This window comes from Plectropomus leopardus, chromosome 18 (genome assembly GCF_008729295.1).
Source record: "Plectropomus leopardus isolate mb chromosome 18, YSFRI_Pleo_2.0, whole genome shotgun sequence".
Classification (NCBI taxonomy): Eukaryota; Metazoa; Chordata; class Actinopteri; order Perciformes; family Serranidae; genus Plectropomus; species Plectropomus leopardus.
Genome location: NC_056480.1, coordinates 8731296 through 8753390, shown reverse-complemented (window position 1 = coordinate 8753390; position 22095 = coordinate 8731296). Strand labels below are relative to the sequence as shown.

Genomic DNA, 22095 nt, shown 5'->3' with positions numbered 1-22095 from the left:
AGTATCTTAACTGCAGTCGCACACAAACACGTCTTTGCACAAGCAAGATCTTGCTGTTATGACAACAGCATTGACCATGATAACGTCCTCTTGGGTGGCGATGATAAATGATGGAATGATTATGCTAAAACCTACGGGGACACGTGTGACAGTTAATTATCTGGAGACATGAAGCAGGTGTTGACATCAGATGACTGATTTATTTAAAGGCACCTTGCATGTGATTTTCTCCACTCCGCTTACTCTCGACCCACGATGACCTCCGGATAAGGTGACCCTCTTCCATCTCGCAGGATGCTCGTCCTTCTCTCCATTTCCTTTTGTCTGAATCTCCAGAGTCTAGAGTTCACTCACTCTGTCATGCTGTCATGTGGACACTGATGTTCCTGTCTCTCCTGCCAAGACCCATGACATGTGTCTAGACTCGTCTATGCAGTTGGACTACAAACCAGGGTCTCCCACAAATGATTACCCAGTGACCATTTCTCTTCCTTTACTTTCGTCCTTCCTCCTGTGATCCTCTCACACACACAAACACACACTTCGTCTCTACAGTAGTTTAGTTGCATGTGGTTTTATCATTATCGTGAATCAAAGTTCGCTGAGTCATAGCAGCTGTAACTCGAGTGTCATTGCTCACATACTTGTCTGTGAACTTGGATGATATTAAGATATAACCATTAGGCTGTAGATCAGGACCAATCATTCTTTGTCCACATCAAAATATCCTTATCAGAAATAATACAATTTTGCATGTTTACATGACTTAACATGGTGACGTTTGAGGAGATTGAGATATTATCAATATCAAAGCAAAAAAACGTACCATTGCAGACAAGTTTTTCATCAAACCTCTCTTTTATTGTTGCTGCTGACTTAACTTTAAATCTTGCCCAGAGTCCTGCAGCAGTCAAATTTTTAAGACCCACTCCTGAACCGGAGCCGCAGTGTGCAATACCACAGCCAAATTCTAAGATAACCATGTGCTGTTAAAATAATTTGGTTAAGTAGTGTGCTTGAAGTGGTTATTTTGGAACACTTTCCACATGTGAAACTAAAATAATGTATTTCAAAATGAAGGTGAGTCAGGAAACACAATTCAAATATGACGTTTTTTGTTTATTCCCATTGCAGTGAGCACCATAGTTACCGTGCCTTGTAGTCACGCACCTAATTGAAGCAGCTCTCATATTCCAGGTGGAGCAGAGGACAGAGCCGACACACTAAGCGCTCATTTATGCTAATGTTAGATAGATATATTAGAAGTATACAGATACAGATGTAGCCTTCTGTCTGTACTCTCAGTTAATTTTGTCCTTATTTGTGCACGTTATCTTAAAATTGATGGATATGGATGAAGTGGAGTAGTACCACTGGAGATTGTAGAGCAGTGAATCTTACTTCAAGCAAGACACGACACGAAAACTTATAAAATGGGACATAACAAATCTGTAACATAGTGAAAAGAATTCTCCCTCCTCAAATAGAGCTGTTTCTAATGGCCTCACAGACCGCCATCTATAACTCTGTCTCTGGTAAATGTTATTACGACCTTCTCTACCATTAAATGTTTGTTGTTGTCTGAATCTTCTGACTCCGCTCTCTAGTGCCATCTTTTGGCTGCATTTATGCCAATGTAAAGGATGAATGGAAGTATAAGGGCAGTGATGTTTTAAACAGATAAATCTGTTTCTTTAATACATGCAGGGAGTAAAGATGAGCCAGTAGTCGGAGGATAAAACATGAAATACTATTTTTCTTCTTATTTTATTTTAAGATATTATAATCATCCACCATCTATCATAACCTTTTTTTTGTTGTTGTTGGTTTTTTTAACCTACCTTTTTTTACCTTTGTAGTGTGTCACCCACCGTGTATCTGACCTGATGCAGGACTCTGATCCTGCTCCCTTTTTTTCATCAACTTCCTTACATCTTGTGAACATGTGGCGTTAATATCTGAGGATGAGAACCAGGGCTGGAAATTGGAAATTAACTTTTTTGTCCACTTTCCACTGTGGCTGCTTGATTCCAAAATCTACCAGCCTCTCAGTGAGTTACTCTTGGGTATTTTTTGGCCAGTGAGAAAGGCAAATCTAGCAGCCACTTGCATATTTTACCAGCATTTGACTAGTGGCTGGTGCTAATTTCCAATCCTGAGTGAAGACAGGATGTGCAGGGTAGCAGACATGCTCTTATAAAAGCATAGTCAAAAGCAAATATTGGAGGTCTCAACAGCCCTGCGGGTCTATTCAATTAGAAGTCCCATGTCATAAAAATTTGCCTTCAAATTTAAAATATACTCTTTCAGGTGCAACAAAGAAACCATTTATTACATGTACAAAAGATTTTAAGATGTATAAGAATGTGGATGATAGTCCTGTGATTAAATTGTTCCTTTTTATGTTGCATTTTTACAAATTTAGTCACCTTCAGTACATTATGTGTGATACCGTTAATGAGTTATTTTGCATCTGTATTGCCTCCTCTGTTCAAGATCACATTTGCTAATTCACCCTGTAGCAGACATAGATCCGAGCTTTTTATCACTAATTTAATGCATGAATTCAACATTTGCTCAGAATTCGTTGAACACCGTTGTGTCATGGCTGCACTTTGGTGTTAACAGGCTTATTTACCTCATCGCAAGTCCACCTGAGCATCAATAAAAAGCACTAAGGCAGTTGTTATTGTTTTTACTACATTTTTATTACTAGCCTCCCAGCTTTTTCTCTCCCCTCCCGCTCTCCCTGCATTCCTCTCGTGTGCCTCCTCCCTGCGTGGCCTTTACCGGATTTGAGGCTAAAGAGCCAGCTTCTCTTTTTTCCTCTTTTTTTTTGTTTCTCTCTCTTTCTCCATTGTGTCCCTCCCTCTCTGGACAGAGGAAACCCGTAAAGAGACTTTTCCTACTTGCTCATAGAATGGGAGTGATGACGCCGCTGAAGTCGGCGGGACACCCAGGGTGGGTCGTTAGTTTGCTTTCACTGTATCATTAGTGTCCATAACAAACACATTATCTCCCGCTGAAGCAGCCCTCTTCCAGGCCACTTAGGGTGAGAATTAGACTGTAACAAGCAGCCGTCCCCTCTATATAGGTCATCTGCTCCTAATGACGCTCTCACTGAAACACACACCGAGGAGATTGGGTTTGGGCTTGGAAAACTTCGTCTACTGTTTTTGACGGGTCAACAAAATGACTTAGCAGCGGGGAATTACCACCGATAATTTTTTTTGTTGTGTAATGGTTGCAGGTTGGGAACGATTAAACTTTAATCGCCTGCATGGGGTTTTGGTGGTTGCAGCTGCATGGCTCAGCGGCATTTCCCTTCACTGATTCTTAAGCCTGAAATAACACGTGTCCCGCAAGGAGTTGTTGATAATATGACTTCATAGTGAGTACATGTATTTCTAATTTGAAACGTAACCATGAAATAAAAGGGGAGCAACAATGCGAGAAAAAAGTGCGCAAATATTATCGAATTTCACATAGTCAGTGTGTTTGCCCTTTGATGTTCTCAACAACCGTTCATCTGATCAACATCACACTTGGGAGGTGTATCGCTGAGGAGCCAAGGAGGTGCAGTGTCAAGTGTTTGCTCTTGAGATCTATGGGATATATGTATTACAAGTGCGTTATGTTCATACTGTTACATTGCCAAATGGCATGCTGGGTCTAGCTGGGTACATCTACAGTACATTCAAAAACAGATGAAGAAGACTAAGAAGATGTTACACTGCCTTGAACGCAAGCATTTCAAACATCAGCAATGTAACTGTCTGAATAAGTGCTTCTGTTCCCAGAAATAACCTTGTCCCAGATAGAAAATCAAATATTAGGATATTTTTGACCAAATACTTTGATATTGCGACAATATTGTAGAGTTGACTATTGGTGCTTTTGCAAAATACTTACACAGTGAGATTTTTTATTTTTTAAAAATCAGTAGTGTGGTTATAATGAATAGGTGTGTAAAGACAAATTATAGAACAGCTGAAGCAGGTAGGTTTAGAAAATTACATACAGCATTAACATTTCCAAAATCTAAGAATACTTTTAGTCCCATATCACATATATAATACAATATAATCTGACTGTAATATATTGCCCAGACCTAGCCTCATATTACTAGCTTTCAGCAACAAAGTGCAGTGTGAAGTTGTTTAGATGAGCAGTTATTGAAGAAGCTGCAAGTGTCAATTTTTGAGGCCAAGCGATCGGACCATCCTGAACTGGCACATTTTGAATGGGCACTGCAATAGTTTCTACTGATATCTAATATCTGAATTATCAGTATAATTGGACTCCAAAAGGAATGAAAGCTAGAACTCAGAGAAACCACAGTGACCCTGAGCAGTCATATAGTTTCTGCCTGTTATTAATATATCAGGATTGCATCTTATTTCCACCTTACTGTTACTATATTTGGACTTTTTATAAATGCGCACTGCCCATTTTGTATTTCTACTGTTGCATGACAGTTTCCCTACAGATAAATAAACTTTCATCTTATTTTATCTTATCATATGAAACTCAGACAGACAGTGGTGTGTTTGTTTGTTTTTTGCTAATGTAGACATGTTATATTGATGATAATTCTGTCACAACCATATAGGTCAGCACATCATCATGGAAATATTTACACTGAAGTCCAGATGTAATTGTATACATATTAACTAGGGCCCAGAGGCAGCTGTCACCAGATGGAAAATAAAAGGGCTGCTGTGTGGAACACATGGATGATGTGTAATTATGTGGTGATTTGTCAACATTGTCAGATTTTTCTGCCAGGTATCAAAAATGTGCCTTTTTCTTGTTTTTTGTTTTTTTTTCTTCTATTTTTTGGTTTATTTTTTTTACCATTTTTGTCAAAATGATAAACACATATGGAAAACCTCATTTGATGAGATTTTATTTTTGGCATATTATGGACTGAGATCTTATAATTAGCATTTATCCAGCTCTGTTAATTGTATAATTGGGATTGTCATTTGTACAGCTCATAACATCAATTGATGACAAATGGACTTTAAGGCAACATATTGCATTTATGCCTAAGAAGTATGTCCATCATGCAACATGTAATTAAACATATTGTATTTGCAGGTAGCAAGAAAGATTAACGAGACTGATCTGTTCTGATCAAAATAATTGAAGCAGCATATTTAATGTGTATTAAAGAACACATACAAGGTATTGATTTTAGAAAAAGTATTAAGTATGTATTAGTTTTCTCCCCTATCTATTTATTCAAATCAAAACCTGGCTCATAGCAGCATCAAGGAGCCGTGTTTTGTGACAGAACGGGAACTAATACTCCACATCAGTGTTTTGTAATTGAAAATCATTGCATCAGTTCCACCACTGAACCTGACTGATGTCACATAAATGTTGATTTGTTCTGAGTGGCTTTCCCCGCACAACACTTCCATTATTGCTTTTTTATTACTTTTGTTGTTGCTGTTTTCCATTGAGAAATAATTCTTTAATATATATTTCAATATTTCGGCGGCTCTCTCGCCTCCGCCGTGTTGTCATTTCTCCATGCCGATGTGACAGAGCTAAGGCGAGGTATTTCTGCTCACAGTTAGACATATGACGCTCACATCCCAGCGCATTTTCACGTGGCAGCCTTAGTGTTCCCCGGTGAGTAGTGGCACATTAAGGAATAACAAATGAGTCCATGACCCAGGGTAGTTATTCAGGGTGTGTTTGTGGAGCAGGCAAACAGCGTATGCTATTTGCTTTGCAGTAGATTCATAAGTGAAAATTGCATTGTGGCTCCATTTGGAGAGCAGGTGATGGAGTGTGCAGGGAAACAAAGAGATTGTCACTCTCCTGTTTTCTGATGTTGCTGTACCACTCTGCTGAAAGGCTCACACATCCTGCCTGTCATCTTAACACTGAATATGGCCTGTCAACACACAGTATGTGTCCGCTTTTTAAACGAGGTTGAAAAGGAGCCGTGAGTCTGTGCGTAAGTGCTCGTATGGTTCAGAGTGTTGCGAGCATGTGAGAAGGTCTTGGATGCACGCTGAAGTGCACGCATGTGACTTCGCCTTCCTCCCCATCCTCGATCCTCTGACCCGGCCGGACTGGAGAGCACATTCTTCACACAGGCAGGGGGAGGGGAGCATAAACGCAGCCTTTTGAAGTAACTTAACATCCACGGTTACGGCTCATTTGACCCCTGCACCGTGGAGTTAACACGCATGACGATTTTATGATGCGGTGAACCCCGTCGAGGGCAGCTCTGAGGATCGTATGTGGTGAAGCTCTGGGAGGAGCGTGCATTGAATAAGACAGCCTCTCTGAAGCGGAGAGGAGAGCATGTTGGAGACACATGGGCTTTTTAGGAGTTTTTAAGTGGGTAGGTCACTGTGGAGCAAGTGTGGTAACCTTTAAGAGGTGGTTCCCAACATTTTGTTTCTGGTGTTCCCCCACAGCTTTACCAGGAGGCTAGTGTCAGGGAATACTTTTAGAGTTTTTTTCTGCAGAGCAGACACAATGGGCTTCATTTACTGATCTGTTCATAGAAACGTTCTTGCTCTGCGGGTAAAATAATTGTTCACGCAAAACTACAGTCGGATTTATGAGGCGTGCGCACTCCCTGATTTTTTTCTTACCACACTGTGTATGTTGGTGGATCAGAATCATTCGTAACTGGCAGGTGCATGCACGCTGTCTGCAATCAGCATATTGCCACAACCCCAAATTTTCCATGCAAAAAAATCCATGGGATACATAAGCTCAAAGGACATGACATGTACTTTGCACTGGCGAGCTGGCAAGATTAATTCCTTTTCCATTTCTGATGCAACTGATCCGAACAATAATGTTCACATACATCACCCCTCCAGATAATGTCCAGATAATTTCAGTCTCACAGTGCATATGAGAAATGAGTGATAAGGATCCTTTAAATACTGATGGCTTAGTCTATCTTCTTTCAATAGATTTATTTTTTTTTATTACTATCATTTAGGTAGAGCTGCAACTAATGATTACTTTCATATCAGTTAATCTACCAATTATTTTCTCGATCAAGAGATGAATTGTTTAGTCAATAAAATGTTAGAAAATAGTGAAAAATGTCCTAGTTAATTTCCTAGAGCCCAGGAAGATATCTTCAAAATGTTTTTTTATCTGACCAACAGTCCTAAAAAGCTGTTCAGTTTGTTATCATGTAGGACAAGAAAATCATTCAGATGTCACATTTAGAAACACGACACCACCAAATGTTTGGCTTTTTTACTTAAAAAATTACCTAAACGATAACACATCAGTTTCCTGTGGACTGACTAATGAATTCATTGACTAGTCTTTGCAGCTATATACTTAGAATGACTAAAGCTGGACATTTTAGCTATTTATCCACTACTTTTATCTGTTTTGACAGTTTTGATTTCTTGTTGATTACTTTATCATTTTTGCTTCGGTTATTGTGACAGTAATTATGTGAAAGATCAGCCTAGCATGGATTAGTATTCCTATTTGTGACACCTTAATACTTATATATGGACATATACAGTCTTATGTTTCACTTGTGTGCTTCTGATTATAATAACATAGACCGACAGGGGCGGCTGTGGCTCAGGAGTATTCTTGGGCAAGATAATGAACCCCAAATTGGATGAATGTTTATGAATGTTACACTGAGTAACAGTTGGCACCTTGTACAGTGGCCTCAGCCACCAGTGTGTCAGTGGGTGACTGTGACTCACAGTGTGAAAGCAACTAGAAAAGTGTTACACAAGTGCAGGTCCTAGAGAATTTCTCACTTTCCAGTAGAGAAGTGAAATAAATTGTGCATGCTTTGTTTGTTTGTTTATTTGTGGGACTATTGTGAGTGAATTAGGTACTCAAACATTTCACTTTAAAGTTCAAGAATCAAAATTACCTCTCCTGCACACACAGTGGCTGAAAGGAAGGCCTAAAATGAATGGCACACTAGGTGTGAAGTACACAATCATCATAGAAAATCAGCATGTGTGCTCATCAGTAGGAAGGCAAACAGTGGAAGACTGTGCACATCGCCCCTTGATGAAATCTTTGTGCACAAACAAACCGAGCACAATGTTCTTTCTAAAGCATTTATTTCCACAAAGCCACGTTGGACTGAAACATGCAGAATGTTACTGTAATATTAGGGTCCCAGCCAGCTCTCCAAAGACTTAAATTATGTTTCTTGGGTGACTGGGGAAATCCTCCACCACATATCAAAGCCCCATTTTGGCACACTGCATACAACAGTTACAGGATGTCATGTGTTCAGTTTAGTATTTTATCTCATGTCTGCCCAATGTACATGATCAAATGTCCTCAACTATGTGGACTACACAGAAAAAAGAGGCAATCTAGAGAATTTGTGTGATAGTGATTTGAAATAGAGAGTTTTCCTGTTAACAGACAAGCTGGCAAAGAGGGAGAGCTCTTGTGCAGAGTGAAAAGTCATCGTAATTTACAGATGCAGTTGGTTTCCTGCGTCAGCCCACAGAGGTCCTCATGTTGGTCAATAGTGGAAATCAAACAGCTCGCCACCGTTTCCTCTTAACACCCCCTTCCTCCTCTCCAAAACCAAAACCATCACCAGCACTCTCCGCCTCCACATGATGTCAGCCAGGAGGAATTCAATCTCAGAAATGATATCATGAATGATGCATAAGACGGAAAAATGCATTTACCCTGGCGACAACACAATGAGCTGTTGTTGCGAACACCGTAATGGAAAAATATGAAGGTTACGGTGATGAAAATGTATTATGAAACTGGGAAGACATTTGTGAATGTTGTCTACTCCTGAGCTGAGGGAGCACGACCGACGACATAACCACAGCTTATAAGGAAATTCCTCAATATTTCTACAAAGGCGGGATGAATTCGACTTGAAGTCCTTGGGGAGCGTGGCTAAGAGTGCGTTTGCATGCGCGTGTGTCTGCCCACTTGTGCTATGCATGCATGAGTTTTGTCTCCTTTTGCTGGAGCACGGGGGTAAGGCGGGTGTGCCCGTCTTCCATGTTAATAATGAATTTTTGATATGAGCTCCACATGAAATTTTAATCTCTGGAATATTAGCTCACCGAGGGAGATACAAAATCAAATCAGGGGGTCGTGATTAAGCGGGTGAAGCGCATATCGACCCATTTAAATTCACATTAACCTGGCATCAAAATGTATGAGCCATGACATTGATGGCAGACATAATTTAGTGGTGTTACGTCTGTTTTTGCAAAGTAAAGGTGTGATCGCTTCATCACACATCTGCAAAACAGGGAAAATTACACTTGATACGGTTGATGATACATCCTGGATATTCAGAAATCTTAAAGGAGGTGGTTGTTTTTTCTGTCATTTCAACAAATCCCTTAAAAATAGCGAAACATGCAAAAAGGTTCTACTATTAACAAGTGTAAGTCTAATGCAGCTTATACCTCTGCTGTCAAAAAATGATTAAAAACACTTGTTTGTTGTTTTGTTGGTGCACTTGTTGCACTCACAAGAGCACCTTTGCCTTTGCACCTGTTTAGATAAAATTAGCTAAAAACCACCTTCTGCTTTTTCTTGGTCTGGTTTATGCCTCTGTGCCAGCGACAGTTGTGGCCATAGGCATTATGTTTTCCGCTTGTCCACCTGTACGTATTTCTGTCCCATTCTTGTGAACGGGATATTTCAAGGACACCTTGAGAGGATTTTTTCAATTTTGGCACAAACCACAAATCCACTTGGACTTAAGGATGAACTAATTAGATTTTGGTGGTGAAATGTTGTAGTGGCTTTGTATCCATCCCATTCCAGTGAACATGATATCTAAATAACACCTTGAGAGAATTTTATCAAATTTGGCACAAACATCCACTTGAACTCAACAATGAATTTATAAGATTTTATTTAATTACAGAGGCTGTAATTCTAGCTTGAGAATGAAACTATACATTTTGACCGTTTTTTTTTTTTTTGTTTTGTTTTGTTTTGTTTTGTTTTATTTTGTTTTGGTTTTTTTTTAACCCTGTATAGCCCAAATGTAGAAATGTTTTTTTCACTTTTACTAAGTTTTTAGGGAAATGTTGTAAAATTACCACATAGACATAACAAGCTCAAAATCAAATGTGATGAACGTGTTCCACAATAACTAAATATCTAAATGTTTAAGACATTGTAGTCATCACAGAAAAAAATGTTTAAGACATTTTACGTACCTGAATCTTGACAAATCAGCTCCAATTAAACACAGAGATGAGCTTCATGACCAGATGACCAGACCTATAAACACATTTACCATCCTATTGCAATGCAAGTATAAACAATGGGACCCACTTACTATGTAAATGTGTGTTTTTCTGCAGATTATTTTTTTTAGGATAGTTAAATGGGCTATAATTTTGCAATGGTGGGCCCTGCAGGGTTAAATATCTTTGATAGGCATGAATAGGCACAAAAAGTGCAGAAAAGTATGGTTAGACACAGCAACAAGCTGGGTCAAATTTACAAACTGCAAATCTGCTTTACCACAGGAAACAAATGTTTTATTCGCCCCTTTGGTAGCATTGAACAAAAGTGACCGGGAGGCAAATATTCGCCAATGTTAATTTCGTGCATGTGTGACCGGAATATCAGCATTGCACTTATGTTTGAAGCTGTTTAAGTGGCCTTCAGTCTTAATTTTATGGCAATGACCCACAAAAAATATATCTCAGATGTCACACCAAATCAAAATTTCTAGCAAGAGTTTGACTTTTAATGTCCTCTGCACAGCACATGATCCTTCATGTACCTTTGCTTGAATTTACCAGCGCCGTTAAATGGCACATGGAAGGACATACAAAGACCTGGTTTTGTGCCATAGTACTCACTGCACCACATGCTGGATGAATATTTCACCAGTTATGCCAGCAGAGAGTCGGCCGAGCTTAGAGAGTTAGTAAAACAAAGCCCCACCGCTGTGTTAGCATACTCAAAGGCTCAATAATGTATCACCCACTTTTGTTCCTCACACAGCATCTATCATCTCACCATAATACTGAGCAGCGAGAAAGCCATTTTCCGTGAGCCGTAACAAGACAAAGATGAACTGCATGTTTGCGTGTACGGTCACATGTATGTGGCTGTGAGTTTGTGCACGTATGAGATGCAGAGCTGTGCAGGAGCCGAGTGCGTAATTATGTGAGTGAATGAGTGTAGATCTTAAAACCAAACTAAACACCTCAGTGCCTCTGGGCCGCTAGGACACACTTAGTTGTCATTGGCTTGGATTGCACTCATGGGAAGAATTCTGTAGCTGAATAATGTGATGTATTAAGCTGTGCTCTGCAGCAACGTATGGTAATTTGTAAGATTTTTATTTAATCAGGTAACATTGTATTCCAGCCAAATGGAACACTGCGTGAGCAAGGTGAACCTCTAATCCTTCTCCCGAGCTTCATATTCTGCTATTTTTATCTTTTGTATCTTATGAAAAAAAAAGGCCATTTAGAAAGGAAGAAAAAAAAAAACTTTGTGCCCTGTGACAAAGTTTAAATTACTTTTTGGTGTGAATATGATGCTGAGAGGTTAATTAATCTACATAAGCAACCATCTGTTGGTGAGTGGATGATGTTGTTGAGCGTCCTAATGTGAAAAGATGAAATGACAGATCCGTTTGGAAGCTTACAGTGAGGATGATGACAGATCAGGAACGCAGATTGACTGTGTCCACATCATGTCAATACACAGCAAAGGGAGAGTAATCATTTTGACAGATATTTTGTTTTGACTAAGGATGTGCAGTATGATCCAAATGAAAGAGACAGTTCACCCCAAAACCAAAAATACATATGATTCCTCTTACCTGTAGTGCTAATTATCAGTCGAGAGCCATCTATTCTTCTATTACAGAGGAGAGAAGACACACATCTCTACTGTTGATATCTCCAACACTCAGCAACCCACACCAAAACAAACTGGACTGACAAATAGCACTACAGGTGGAAAATATGTATTTTTGATTTTGGGGTGTACTGTTGCTTCAAATACAGTTACCGTGCCAATGTCTTTATAAATCAGTTTTGCCACAATCACCATGGTGTTATTTTAGTCACAGCAGGCAGTCAACTCAGTGTCGAGTGCCACAGAATATCTTCCATCGAGTTACTTTACATTAAAAGGATTCCTTTGCATGTCATATTGTAATGTATATAGATTTTTTTTATTTGGGGAAAAAGAGGGCACAGAAAAGGTATGGGCACACACCCTTAAAGCTGTGGTGTCTGACTCTTTGTCAGGAAAGAAAAAGTTGGTTTCACCAACAGTTTCCATCCACCTGTTATGAAAAACTGGATGGAAATCTAAAAAAAATTAAAATTAATATTTATTCCAATGTCTAACATCATCTTACTGTCTCTGGGAAGCTGCAATGAAATGTCATCTCATATACTCTCATACACCCTCTTGACTATATTCTTACGCAGATTTTGAGGGAAACACGCTTGAAATTTCAGAAACACAACTTCGTCTCCAACCACTCTCAAACTCGTACCGTGTACACGCCAAGGTGATTACAGCACTTCCACCTACAAATGATGATTCAAAATCAAATTATGAATCAGAGGAAAGATGTTATCTACAACAAAAAAATGAGCTTTAATTCAGCTCCTTAAGCTCTGACGACTATATGTCTACACGGTGTGTTTGCATTCTTTATCTTAAACCCCCTGCCAATACCCGTTTATCACAGCGCTATTAAAGCACTGTTTAAATGACAGGTGTTTTAGGCTGTTTGTTCAGATGTAATATGGTAATTGGATTGAAAATGGCTGCCCTGGGTGATGGCACAGATCCTCCGCCTCACAGCCTTTTCTTTCCAACAGAAGGTTTGAATCAGGAATGTGGATTTCGTCAGCCCCCCCAGTGAGCAGCAGAAGGACCTCACGCGTTACCAGCTTGCGCTCTTGCCATCTTTCTTTTACTCTGTGGCATGCTGTTCTGTGTCTAGGTCTGAGACATGTGTGCATATTTTGGATTGTTGTGTGCATGTCAGCGTGTTTGTGAGGATGTGTGTCAGTTTGAGAGAGGATGCAAGCCAACAAAGTTTCACCGCCTGTCTGCAGAGCCTGACATTTCTCCTGCGCTTCTGTGCTAATGCACCATAAGCTGGTCTTTGTTTGAAGCGATGGTTCCTGGGTTTTTTTTTTAGGTGGGCTTTGTATTCATATTTTAGTATCCACATTGACAGTATATTACATATAGTAGATGTCAGTCTGTGCACTTCCGGTTTGGAGAAGAAGACTGGAGTCCGACACGGAGGCTGAGCAATGTACTGCTGTGGAGGGCTCAGCAACAAAACCAGAAGTGTATTCTGTACTTTTAGCATTTTACCTTTCAGACGGTGATTTCCAATGGGAAAATTAAGCCACTGTATCGCTGTCTTCGAAGCCAGACTCCATTGAGAAAAACAGGGATTTATTATCACTGAACACATGAACTGCTGGTCTGTCTTTGCTGAAATCAGTTAGTTTGTGGCACCTGGTGGCCCAGTGGATAGAGTAGCGCCCCATGTGCAGAGGCTGTGTCCACGCCGCAGTGGCCACGGGTTGGAGTCCACCCTCAGCCCTTTGCTGCGTGTCTCCCCCTCTTTCTCTACCCCTTTCACACTCACACTGTCCTATCCATTAAAGGCAATAAATACATTTTTTTTTGCTGACGCTGACCCTCATCCACAACAGCACATTGCTTAGCTTCTGGACTCCAGCCTGCCTCTCCAAACTGGAGGTGGACTGACTTACATCTGCTGTATATAATACGCTGACTATAGAAACGTGCCCCACACAACCCCACTTCCAAAATCTGAACTGTCCCTTTAATGTGCAGCAACTTCAAAATCTAATTCTCCCACTAAACTCTGCACTTGTAGTTTCACGCCTCTTGCAGCTCGGCTCTGTATCCGCTGTTAGTGGCTGTGGTGGACAGAGGCGCGCCGTGATGAGGACACACTGTAATGTAAAGTCTTGGATGTGGAGGGGGTTTTGAAGTCGAGTGTCACAGAGGCGCTTGATAACAGACAGAATGGCAGAGTGTTGAGGAAGCGTTTGACAACAGCCTCTACAAAGGGAAGAGCAGAGTGATCCTGCCATCCGCTCATCAGTGGCAACAGTGAATGTGCGAGCGCTCATCAAAGGGCAGTAAGCTGCTCGCCTGACTTCGCCTGCTGTTGTCTGACCAGCTGACTAGCCGGCTGACAGAATGATAGCTCCTTTGTAGTGCTACCTTTTTGCCTCCGAATTTTCTGGCTCCTCGCAAATTAAACTCAAGCTTTTGAAGTGAGTTGATGCGCTCATATGCTTCTCCCCTCTCCAGCTCCCCGATCTCCCCCTCTTCCTTCCACTTGGTCGGCCCCGCTTGTCTGTTCGAGGCATTCTGCAGACTCAGGCTCCCACAGCAAGATCTGAGTGCAGATCCTCAACCTATATACAAGAGCACAGTAACGCTCCCTCTGGCATCTGCAAAACTTTGTCAGCAACACATCCTCGCAGCAGCAGCAACAGAGCAACTGCTGCTTCCTTGCAGTTTTCTCCAACCAAACAACACGGAACCCCATTGTCTTTTTCATTTAATTGTGCTCCTTCAGGCTGCTGGTTAGTCACACAACAGGCCAGAGAGGCATACCTGAGGGAAGTGAATAGTGCGGTGTACCGCTAAGGATTGGCATTGGATATAGGCTCATGCACATTCACACACGCTCTCACAGAGTGTGTACCGGTGCTTAGAGGAGCAGCTGAGAAGCCCTGTAGAGCCAATTACACGTTGAGCTCTAATCTCTTGAGCAAACTGAATGGAAAGAGGAGAGGGCAAGGAGAAAAGGATGGAGGAGATGGCAATGGTGGAGTAGGAAGGACAAGAAGGAATAGATTGATGGAAAATGTAAGTATTAAGGCTGATTTATAGTTGTATGAATAACATACACAGTGGACTTTGCAAGTGGCCCACGCCATTGTGATCGTTAACACTTGTGTCTGTGTCACTTTACAGTTACACTTCCCAAACGCTAGTTGGCAGTGCGATTTCTGTGAATTTAAATATTTTTTCAGGGCTTTACTGTCTTCACAATTTATTGTTTTTTTTATCTGTGAAAGTTTCCACTTAATGGAATGGTTTTCAGCTTAAAACAAACAAACAAAAACAAACAGGAGGTCTGCCCTGCCCTGGGAAGATGTGCATCAGGCAACAACGTAGGGTACTCGTATATGCAGAGGATATGCTGGAAGTATGGCGTCGATTCAACCCATGAGTCGAAATCCAGCTTTAGGAGGAACGTAAAATGGAGAGTAAGTTTGACTAAAAGAAAAGTTGGAAGAGGGTAAGCTATGGAGAGGTCAGTGGCATAAGAAAAGAGGGGAAAAGAAAGACAGAATGCGGTATACGAATTAGGGAGGTATAGCATCAGAAAAGAATGAGGCGTGAGGGCAGCTCCGAGCCTCAACATGCGTTAGATGCAGAGCCCCCGGTCAAGACACATATCTATCTGTCTAACTTTTATCAGTTAAATGGATACAGCCCTGAGAGCCCCATAGGCAGAACGTGAGACTTCTAACAGCTGACGTCTCTTTTCCCTCAAGCGTTGTCAAAGGCAACAAGGGCTCCCTTTAATGTGTTATATCTGCCTGTCATGTCAGCTGCCTGCGTCTCTGTCTTTCTCTGCAGCTTTCTTACCTTTTCACTCTTTCACCTTTTGCACCGTGATATATAACTTCTATTTTCTCTCTTTTTTTGCTGAACCCTCCCCTTTTTTTCTTTTTTTTTCCACTAATACCCCCTTCCCCCCTCCCTCCCTCCCTCTCCCGTAGCATGGTAATGTTCTCAGAAATTACAGTGAGGTAAACAGAGCAGGGTGTCGAAATGAAATAACAGCTACGGGGCTGTCAGCTCGAGCGAGTGGGCCATCCGTCAGCGGGAAACGACACGGCGGACGCCTCCCCCCTCCTGTCACACACACTGTTGGATTCCTCCTGTCCTCCTGGTGGCAAGGTGAAGGAATCATGCTCATCAAAGGCTCAACGCCGCCTGGAGCCTTTCCATTAGCCTTCTACAACACTGGTCAATGGGGAGGGGACGGGCACAAAATGCCATTGCACACACAAGAATCACACACACATAAAGCGAAAAAAGACTCTATAGATTTGATGGAAGAGACGCATAATTACCCCGAGATAGGATATATACACAGGCGCACACACACCTCAATTACGGTTTCATTCATAGCCTGACAGCGGAGCGTGTGCAAAGGCTGACATTAAAGGAAATTAAATCTCCTCATGGAATGGGGCAGCCCGTCTCACCTCCCGTCAAAATGCTCCCATTTCCACTCCTCCCCGTAACCTTCTCATCTGGGTATTTAGGGCTTTGTGGTGCGGAACGTCATCAAAGAGGAAACTTAGCGAGGCGGCCGTGCGTAGATGAGGCCTCCCCGCGATAATCCCCGCCAGCAAACGGAGCTCTCTGCTATTAGCCCGCGCGCACAAATTACCGCTCTCCGTTCCGTCGCATCCATTCACCGCGTGTACTGTCACATGCTTAAAGGAGAAAGTGCTTTCATTCACACACACCTAAACTCTCATATCATTGGCTAAGCCCGGCGACTGAGTCAGTCAGTTAACTCTTTGATCCAGACCTCCTGTCTGCATTGGAATAGGAAGCCTATTTGACATAATCCTGAAAAACATCACCTCACATAACAACTCAAAGGAAAGCACAGCTGCACGGCTACATACAGCAAAGGGACTTAGCAGGAGAGTGACACGTGTACAGTAGATTTTTTACAGGCAGATTTAATTAAGCCTCATTCACTGCCAAATCCTGTGTTATACAAACTCTTGTGCGCTCCTTTTGAAGCGCATAAATGTGGCAAACCAGCGCAAGAAGGGAGGGGGTTTAGTTTCCCCAAAGTTAGGTAATTGAGTTCCTGGTTAAAGGAGAAAGGGCTGCGGTTTTCCTGCTTTTACGGCAAGCACGGGCTTTTTCCCAAAGGCTTTAATCAGATCAAACATGTCCTGTCAGATAAGACGGCTAATTAATCAGGGGAGGGACCAGTCTTCTCCTCTGACAGATGGAGAGATGGAGGCTGGTGGAGGCACTTCCTCTCCTCCTCCTTAACCTCTTCCTCCGACCGTCAACAGAAAGCAAAACAAGAACAGAGTGAGACAGTGTTGCCTGTGGCGAAGCACAGAGAGTCTGTAAAGATTCTCAAAGAAGGTGTTTACATGCAGGCTGCAACTGAAGTATCTTCACAACCCCCAGCTGAGAAGAAGACAGACTTCTTTACTGAAGTCCCTGTTTACAGTGTGCTGCATATGTGTGTGAGGAAGATCACAGAAAATTCACGTTTCTTGTCTTTTTGTGCTATTGATTTAAGGCCGAATCAGCTAAATTCACAGTTAAGTAGTGATAGCAGATTCCAAATCTTCTTGAATGCAAATTATATTTTACAAAATTTCACTTATGTACCTATTACTGATACTGTTAAAGTGAAACCTCATCTGGACCCTTTTTTTTCGGGTTTTTCTGATTCATTTGCGACCGTAGGTGGTTTGTCTGTTTTGGGCTGCTGTAGAAACATGGTGATGCAACATGGTAGACTTTATGAATGATGACCCGCTTCCAATATAGATATAAACGGCTCAACACAATAATTCTTACTTTCAGGTGATCTTTCACTGAAGAAAACATACTTACCATATTATATTCCATCTCTGCCAGTATGTATCCCCCTAAATCCTACACACTGAACCTTCACAAGAGTTTCTTCCATTAGTCCCACTGAAACAAAAATATGTGTAAATATGGTCAAGGATGAAAAATCCTTCAGACTCACTTTAATTTACTTCAGGCAAAAGACAGTTACTTCTTCTTCTTATCCTTGTGTCTCATCTTCTTTTGTCTTCTTGCCAGTTATTAAGATTTATGAGACAAGGTTTGGCCGACCCAACTTAACCACTCCTGAACTAATGAAATTACCATTTTACTCTTAAGAATTCATATCATTCCATAACTTTTAAAGATGTGTGTCTTGTTATATTGCTGTTGTTATTCAGGATAGATTCAGTAGCCTGCCTTCTTATTAGATGATAGAGCCCAACCATCACACAGATGATTGCCTCTCTATATGCTGATGCTCCTTTTGAAGGCCCTCCACTGCTCACATTATTGATCTAAACTAGATTAATATGTAACCTTCTGATAAGAGAAGCTGTTACTGAGGGTGTGAGGAAATTTAACTCATGATTCATTTTGATTAAATGCAGAACTTGTAAGTGCAGTTCACAAAGGCAGACTCAAAACATCCACTCAGAATTATCCAAAAGATTCACATCTATTAGTTTTCTTTCAGCAATTGACCGACCCAAATTTAAAATAGATGGTACAAGATTAACTCTCTACTAATACCTGTGATCTAAAGTGGATGTAACTCTTATCAAAATGCTGCAGTAATCACTCATCACATTATGCTGGCCTTTTTGTAATATTGCTTTTGCCCTTGTGGTCCTGGCTGCTGTTGGAGGAAAGCGTTGGAGATGTTGGATAAAGAGATGTGATGAATGAGAGCTGGTTCAGATCTGAATCTGGCTGGCCGCCTGATTGGATACTTATTACCTGGGTGGGAGGATGGACTGAATGCAATTTGGTATGTTAGAGAAGAATATGCTGACGTGCGTACAGCATCATAATTGGAGATAAGGATGACATAATGTTGTTTCATGCTTAATTTAGAGACTTGTAGCGTAGATGGATGGATGGATAGCTGGTTGACTTACACGGTGGCTGCCTGCCTCCGTGACTGATTGACTGGGGCTGCTGTTTCCAGCTGTTCCACTGTAGAGCTCACAGGGCCCGCTGCTACCTCAGGCTCAACCCACCACCAGCTGTGTAGCTTCACCTAGCTAGCAGCAGCCTCTGGGCACAACAGAGAAACACGCTGTTGTACAATTCACACTGCACAGCTTCTAGCTGGTTCTCTCTTTCTCTTCATCTTTAACACTTTAGATTGGTTTAACAAGAAACACGCCCATAATAAGCCATGCAAACTATAAAAATGTACAGCAAGATGTTGACACAGACTGTCATATTACTTTCCATAGGTTACTCACTATCTGTGCAATCCTGGAAGAAATAATCAGATCCTCTACTTAACTATAAGTATTAATACCACCCTGTGAAAATTCTTTGTAATGAGTAGAAGTCCTACATTGAAAATGGTACTTCGGTAAAAGTAAGTAAGTATAATCAGGAAAATGTACTTAAAGTATTCAAAGTGAAAGTTTCCAGTGCGGGGAAAAAAAACTCAAAAAAAACACAACCCAAAAAGTTACAATTTTAGGAATAGGAAAAAACAGAAAATCAAAAACAAAAAATGAAAAAAAAACCCATCAAAACTCAGTTATAAAAAAAGAATCCTTAAAGAATTCTTAAAAATAAGACAAAAAATATTATATACATTTTTTAATCTTTTCTTTAAATAGAAAAAGATGTAAATTTTTATCCAATCAGTTGGCAATCAATTTTCTCTGAATTGATTAATCAACTGATTGTTTCAGATGTACTTGTATAAACCCTTTGGTAACTTTGCTAACTAGCAAAACATATTTTATACATTCTTCTTTTGAATGCAAAAATCTTAATTTGTAAAGTAATTAAAGCTCTGAGAAGAATTTAGTCAAAAAAGTGCATTTTTCTCTCTGATATGTGGTTGAGTAAAAGTAAAAAGTAGCATAAAAAGAAGATACTCCAGTAAAGTACAAGTACCTCATATTCATACTTAGGTACAGTACTTTAGTTAGTTCATTTAGTTTACATTCCCCCTCTGTATCTGTGTCACGCATAGAGCCAGAGGCACAGTGACCTACTGGTGTATCCATCTGACATGTGAGCAGAGCAAAGTGTCATATGAGTTCAGCCAGAGTTTGGTTCCACTGCTGGCACCGCTGCGGCGTGTTACGTGACGCCCCACGACACAGAGCCGATGCATATTTCACAATTCTGACAATTGTTGGTGATACATTATTTCTCATCTTTTTCTCTCTCTCCCTCTCTTCTCTCTCCTCTATCCATCTTTCATTACTCTTCAAACCCCTGGCCTTGCAGCAACAGGAGCAGGACCCCACCAACCTGTACATCTCCAACCTGCCGGTGTCTATGGACGAGCAGGAGCTGGAGAACATGCTGAAGCCTCTGGGTCACGTCATCTCCACGAGGATACTGAGGGATGCCAACGGGGTCAGCAGAGGAGTCGGCTTCGCCAGGTACACAGTAACGCTGCTACTACAGGGGTGGGAATTGATAGGATATTATTGATACCAGTGCCATTATCATTTCCGCTTATCAGTCCGATTCTTTTTTTTTTTTATCACGTATCCATTATTGGGTAATTTTTTTGTGTTGGGAAAAAGCAGGCCTTCTCAGGTTTTCAGCATCACTGTTTTTATTGTCTCTCTTGAGTCTGAACACAGTGTAGATGAAATGAGAGAATATTTGTACAGTATTTGTTTTCACGTCTTAGTAAAAAAAAAAATTCTGGCGCTGATGTTATTGTTACAGGATATTTACCCTTGGTAATGGACATGCTGTTCGGGTTGGAAGCAGTGGCACCCATGCATAGAGTGTAAAATACATAGCATTTCTTAAATTTAAAGGGTGGGTCCAACTGCGTTCTATTCTGTGTTTTTCAAATTGAAGCTTCCACTCAGACAATATCGTAGGTTACAGCCACCCCCCCCACACACATGCCGTTCACTGACATTGCAAGCATGGAAGGTAAGAAAAGTGTCAAGGTTTTAGCTTTGTGGTGGAACATAATGCCATTAAGCCTTTATTTAACCAGGTGAAAACACACTGAGATTCATGACAATACTTCATTTGTATAGTGTAAAACACATTAATAGATGCACAGTCCCAATTTGGAGACGCAGACAGGAGAACTGGGCCACAGAAATTATAAAGTGCAGCCTACTGCTTTGGACGTCCCGTTAGTCCACTGACAGCTTCAACATGTGACGAGTTGGGATGAGAACGTGATGGATAAGCTCGCAGGCGTATGATCAGATGTATTGGAAAATTTGGAACCTGTTCCCAACTTGAACCAGTTCTCTATTCCCATCTCGTTGATATAATTTGCAGATCATTTTGACCTATATACTGTAAGTTCATTTTCACAACTCTACAGACTCAAGACAAATGGGCTCAAACACGTGAACATGCTCTGGCATACTGGCACACACTCGTGCTTACTATGTGCACGCACACGTTCACTCTAAAGAGACACTTGTCAGATGAATCCTGCCTCGAGGCGGTGGAAACTTTAAAAGGTGATTTGTTTGCCAGGCCTGTTTGACAGCGCGCCTGCCAGTCGATGAGTTCATCTTTGTTCATGCCTGTGCATCAGAGTGTGTGTGCACATGCAGAGTAACGGATGCTTGGGCCTGTACATTCTCACACATCCACGGATACCTGCAATTACCTCCTTCCAGTACAGCCAGGGCTGACATATTTCCACCACCACTCCCAACACTCAACGCTTTATTTCTTTTTTCTACTTAGAAAAGTTTCCATTTCAGCTCGTTAATCCCCCAAAGTCATAAACCGCTCTGTCCTTGTCCTCTGCAGCAGCCACCAGGCTCTCATTCCCCTCCACACATTCCTCCCTTGTTTACCCAGAGGAGGCCACTGACGGCCACTGAGCCGCCATCTTGCAGGGATTTTTCTTAATCACCTGCTCCGGCTGAACTCCTCTCCTATTCCCCGCTCTATTACTGCGGGTTACAGCAGGACAGACAGGCACAAACACACACAAACAGGCACTTAGGCAAAAACTTGAGCATATGCACAGACTGGCCGCCTCACATGTGCATAAGAGCATGCACGTGTGCCAGACTCTCCCGTGCGCGTGCACACACACACAGACAGGAAGGCAGCCTCCTGCAGACCAACAAGCAGAGCACAGCAACAACCTGCCACAGGCCACCTGTTCCAGCAGCCCTCGGTGGGAGGACGAGGAGACATGATGGAAAAGGGAGAGAGAGAAAGGATACGAGTGTGAAACAATGGGCAGGTAAAAGAACTAATCATAGAGGTTATTAT

The 22095-nt window shown here is 41.4% G+C and overlaps 1 protein-coding gene across 2 annotated transcripts in view; it reads left to right on the top strand.

The window, feature by feature from the left end:
• Window positions 1–22095, top strand: part of rbms3 (RNA binding motif, single stranded interacting protein) — a 379413-nt gene that overhangs the window by 263134 nt on the left and 94184 nt on the right. For both annotated transcript variants that reach the window (XM_042506228.1, XM_042506229.1), the window contains one exon: window positions 20104–20261. In XM_042506228.1, the coding sequence (XP_042362162.1) occupies window positions 20104–20261 (158 nt within the window). The remainder of the gene's footprint in view (window positions 1–20103; window positions 20262–22095) is intronic.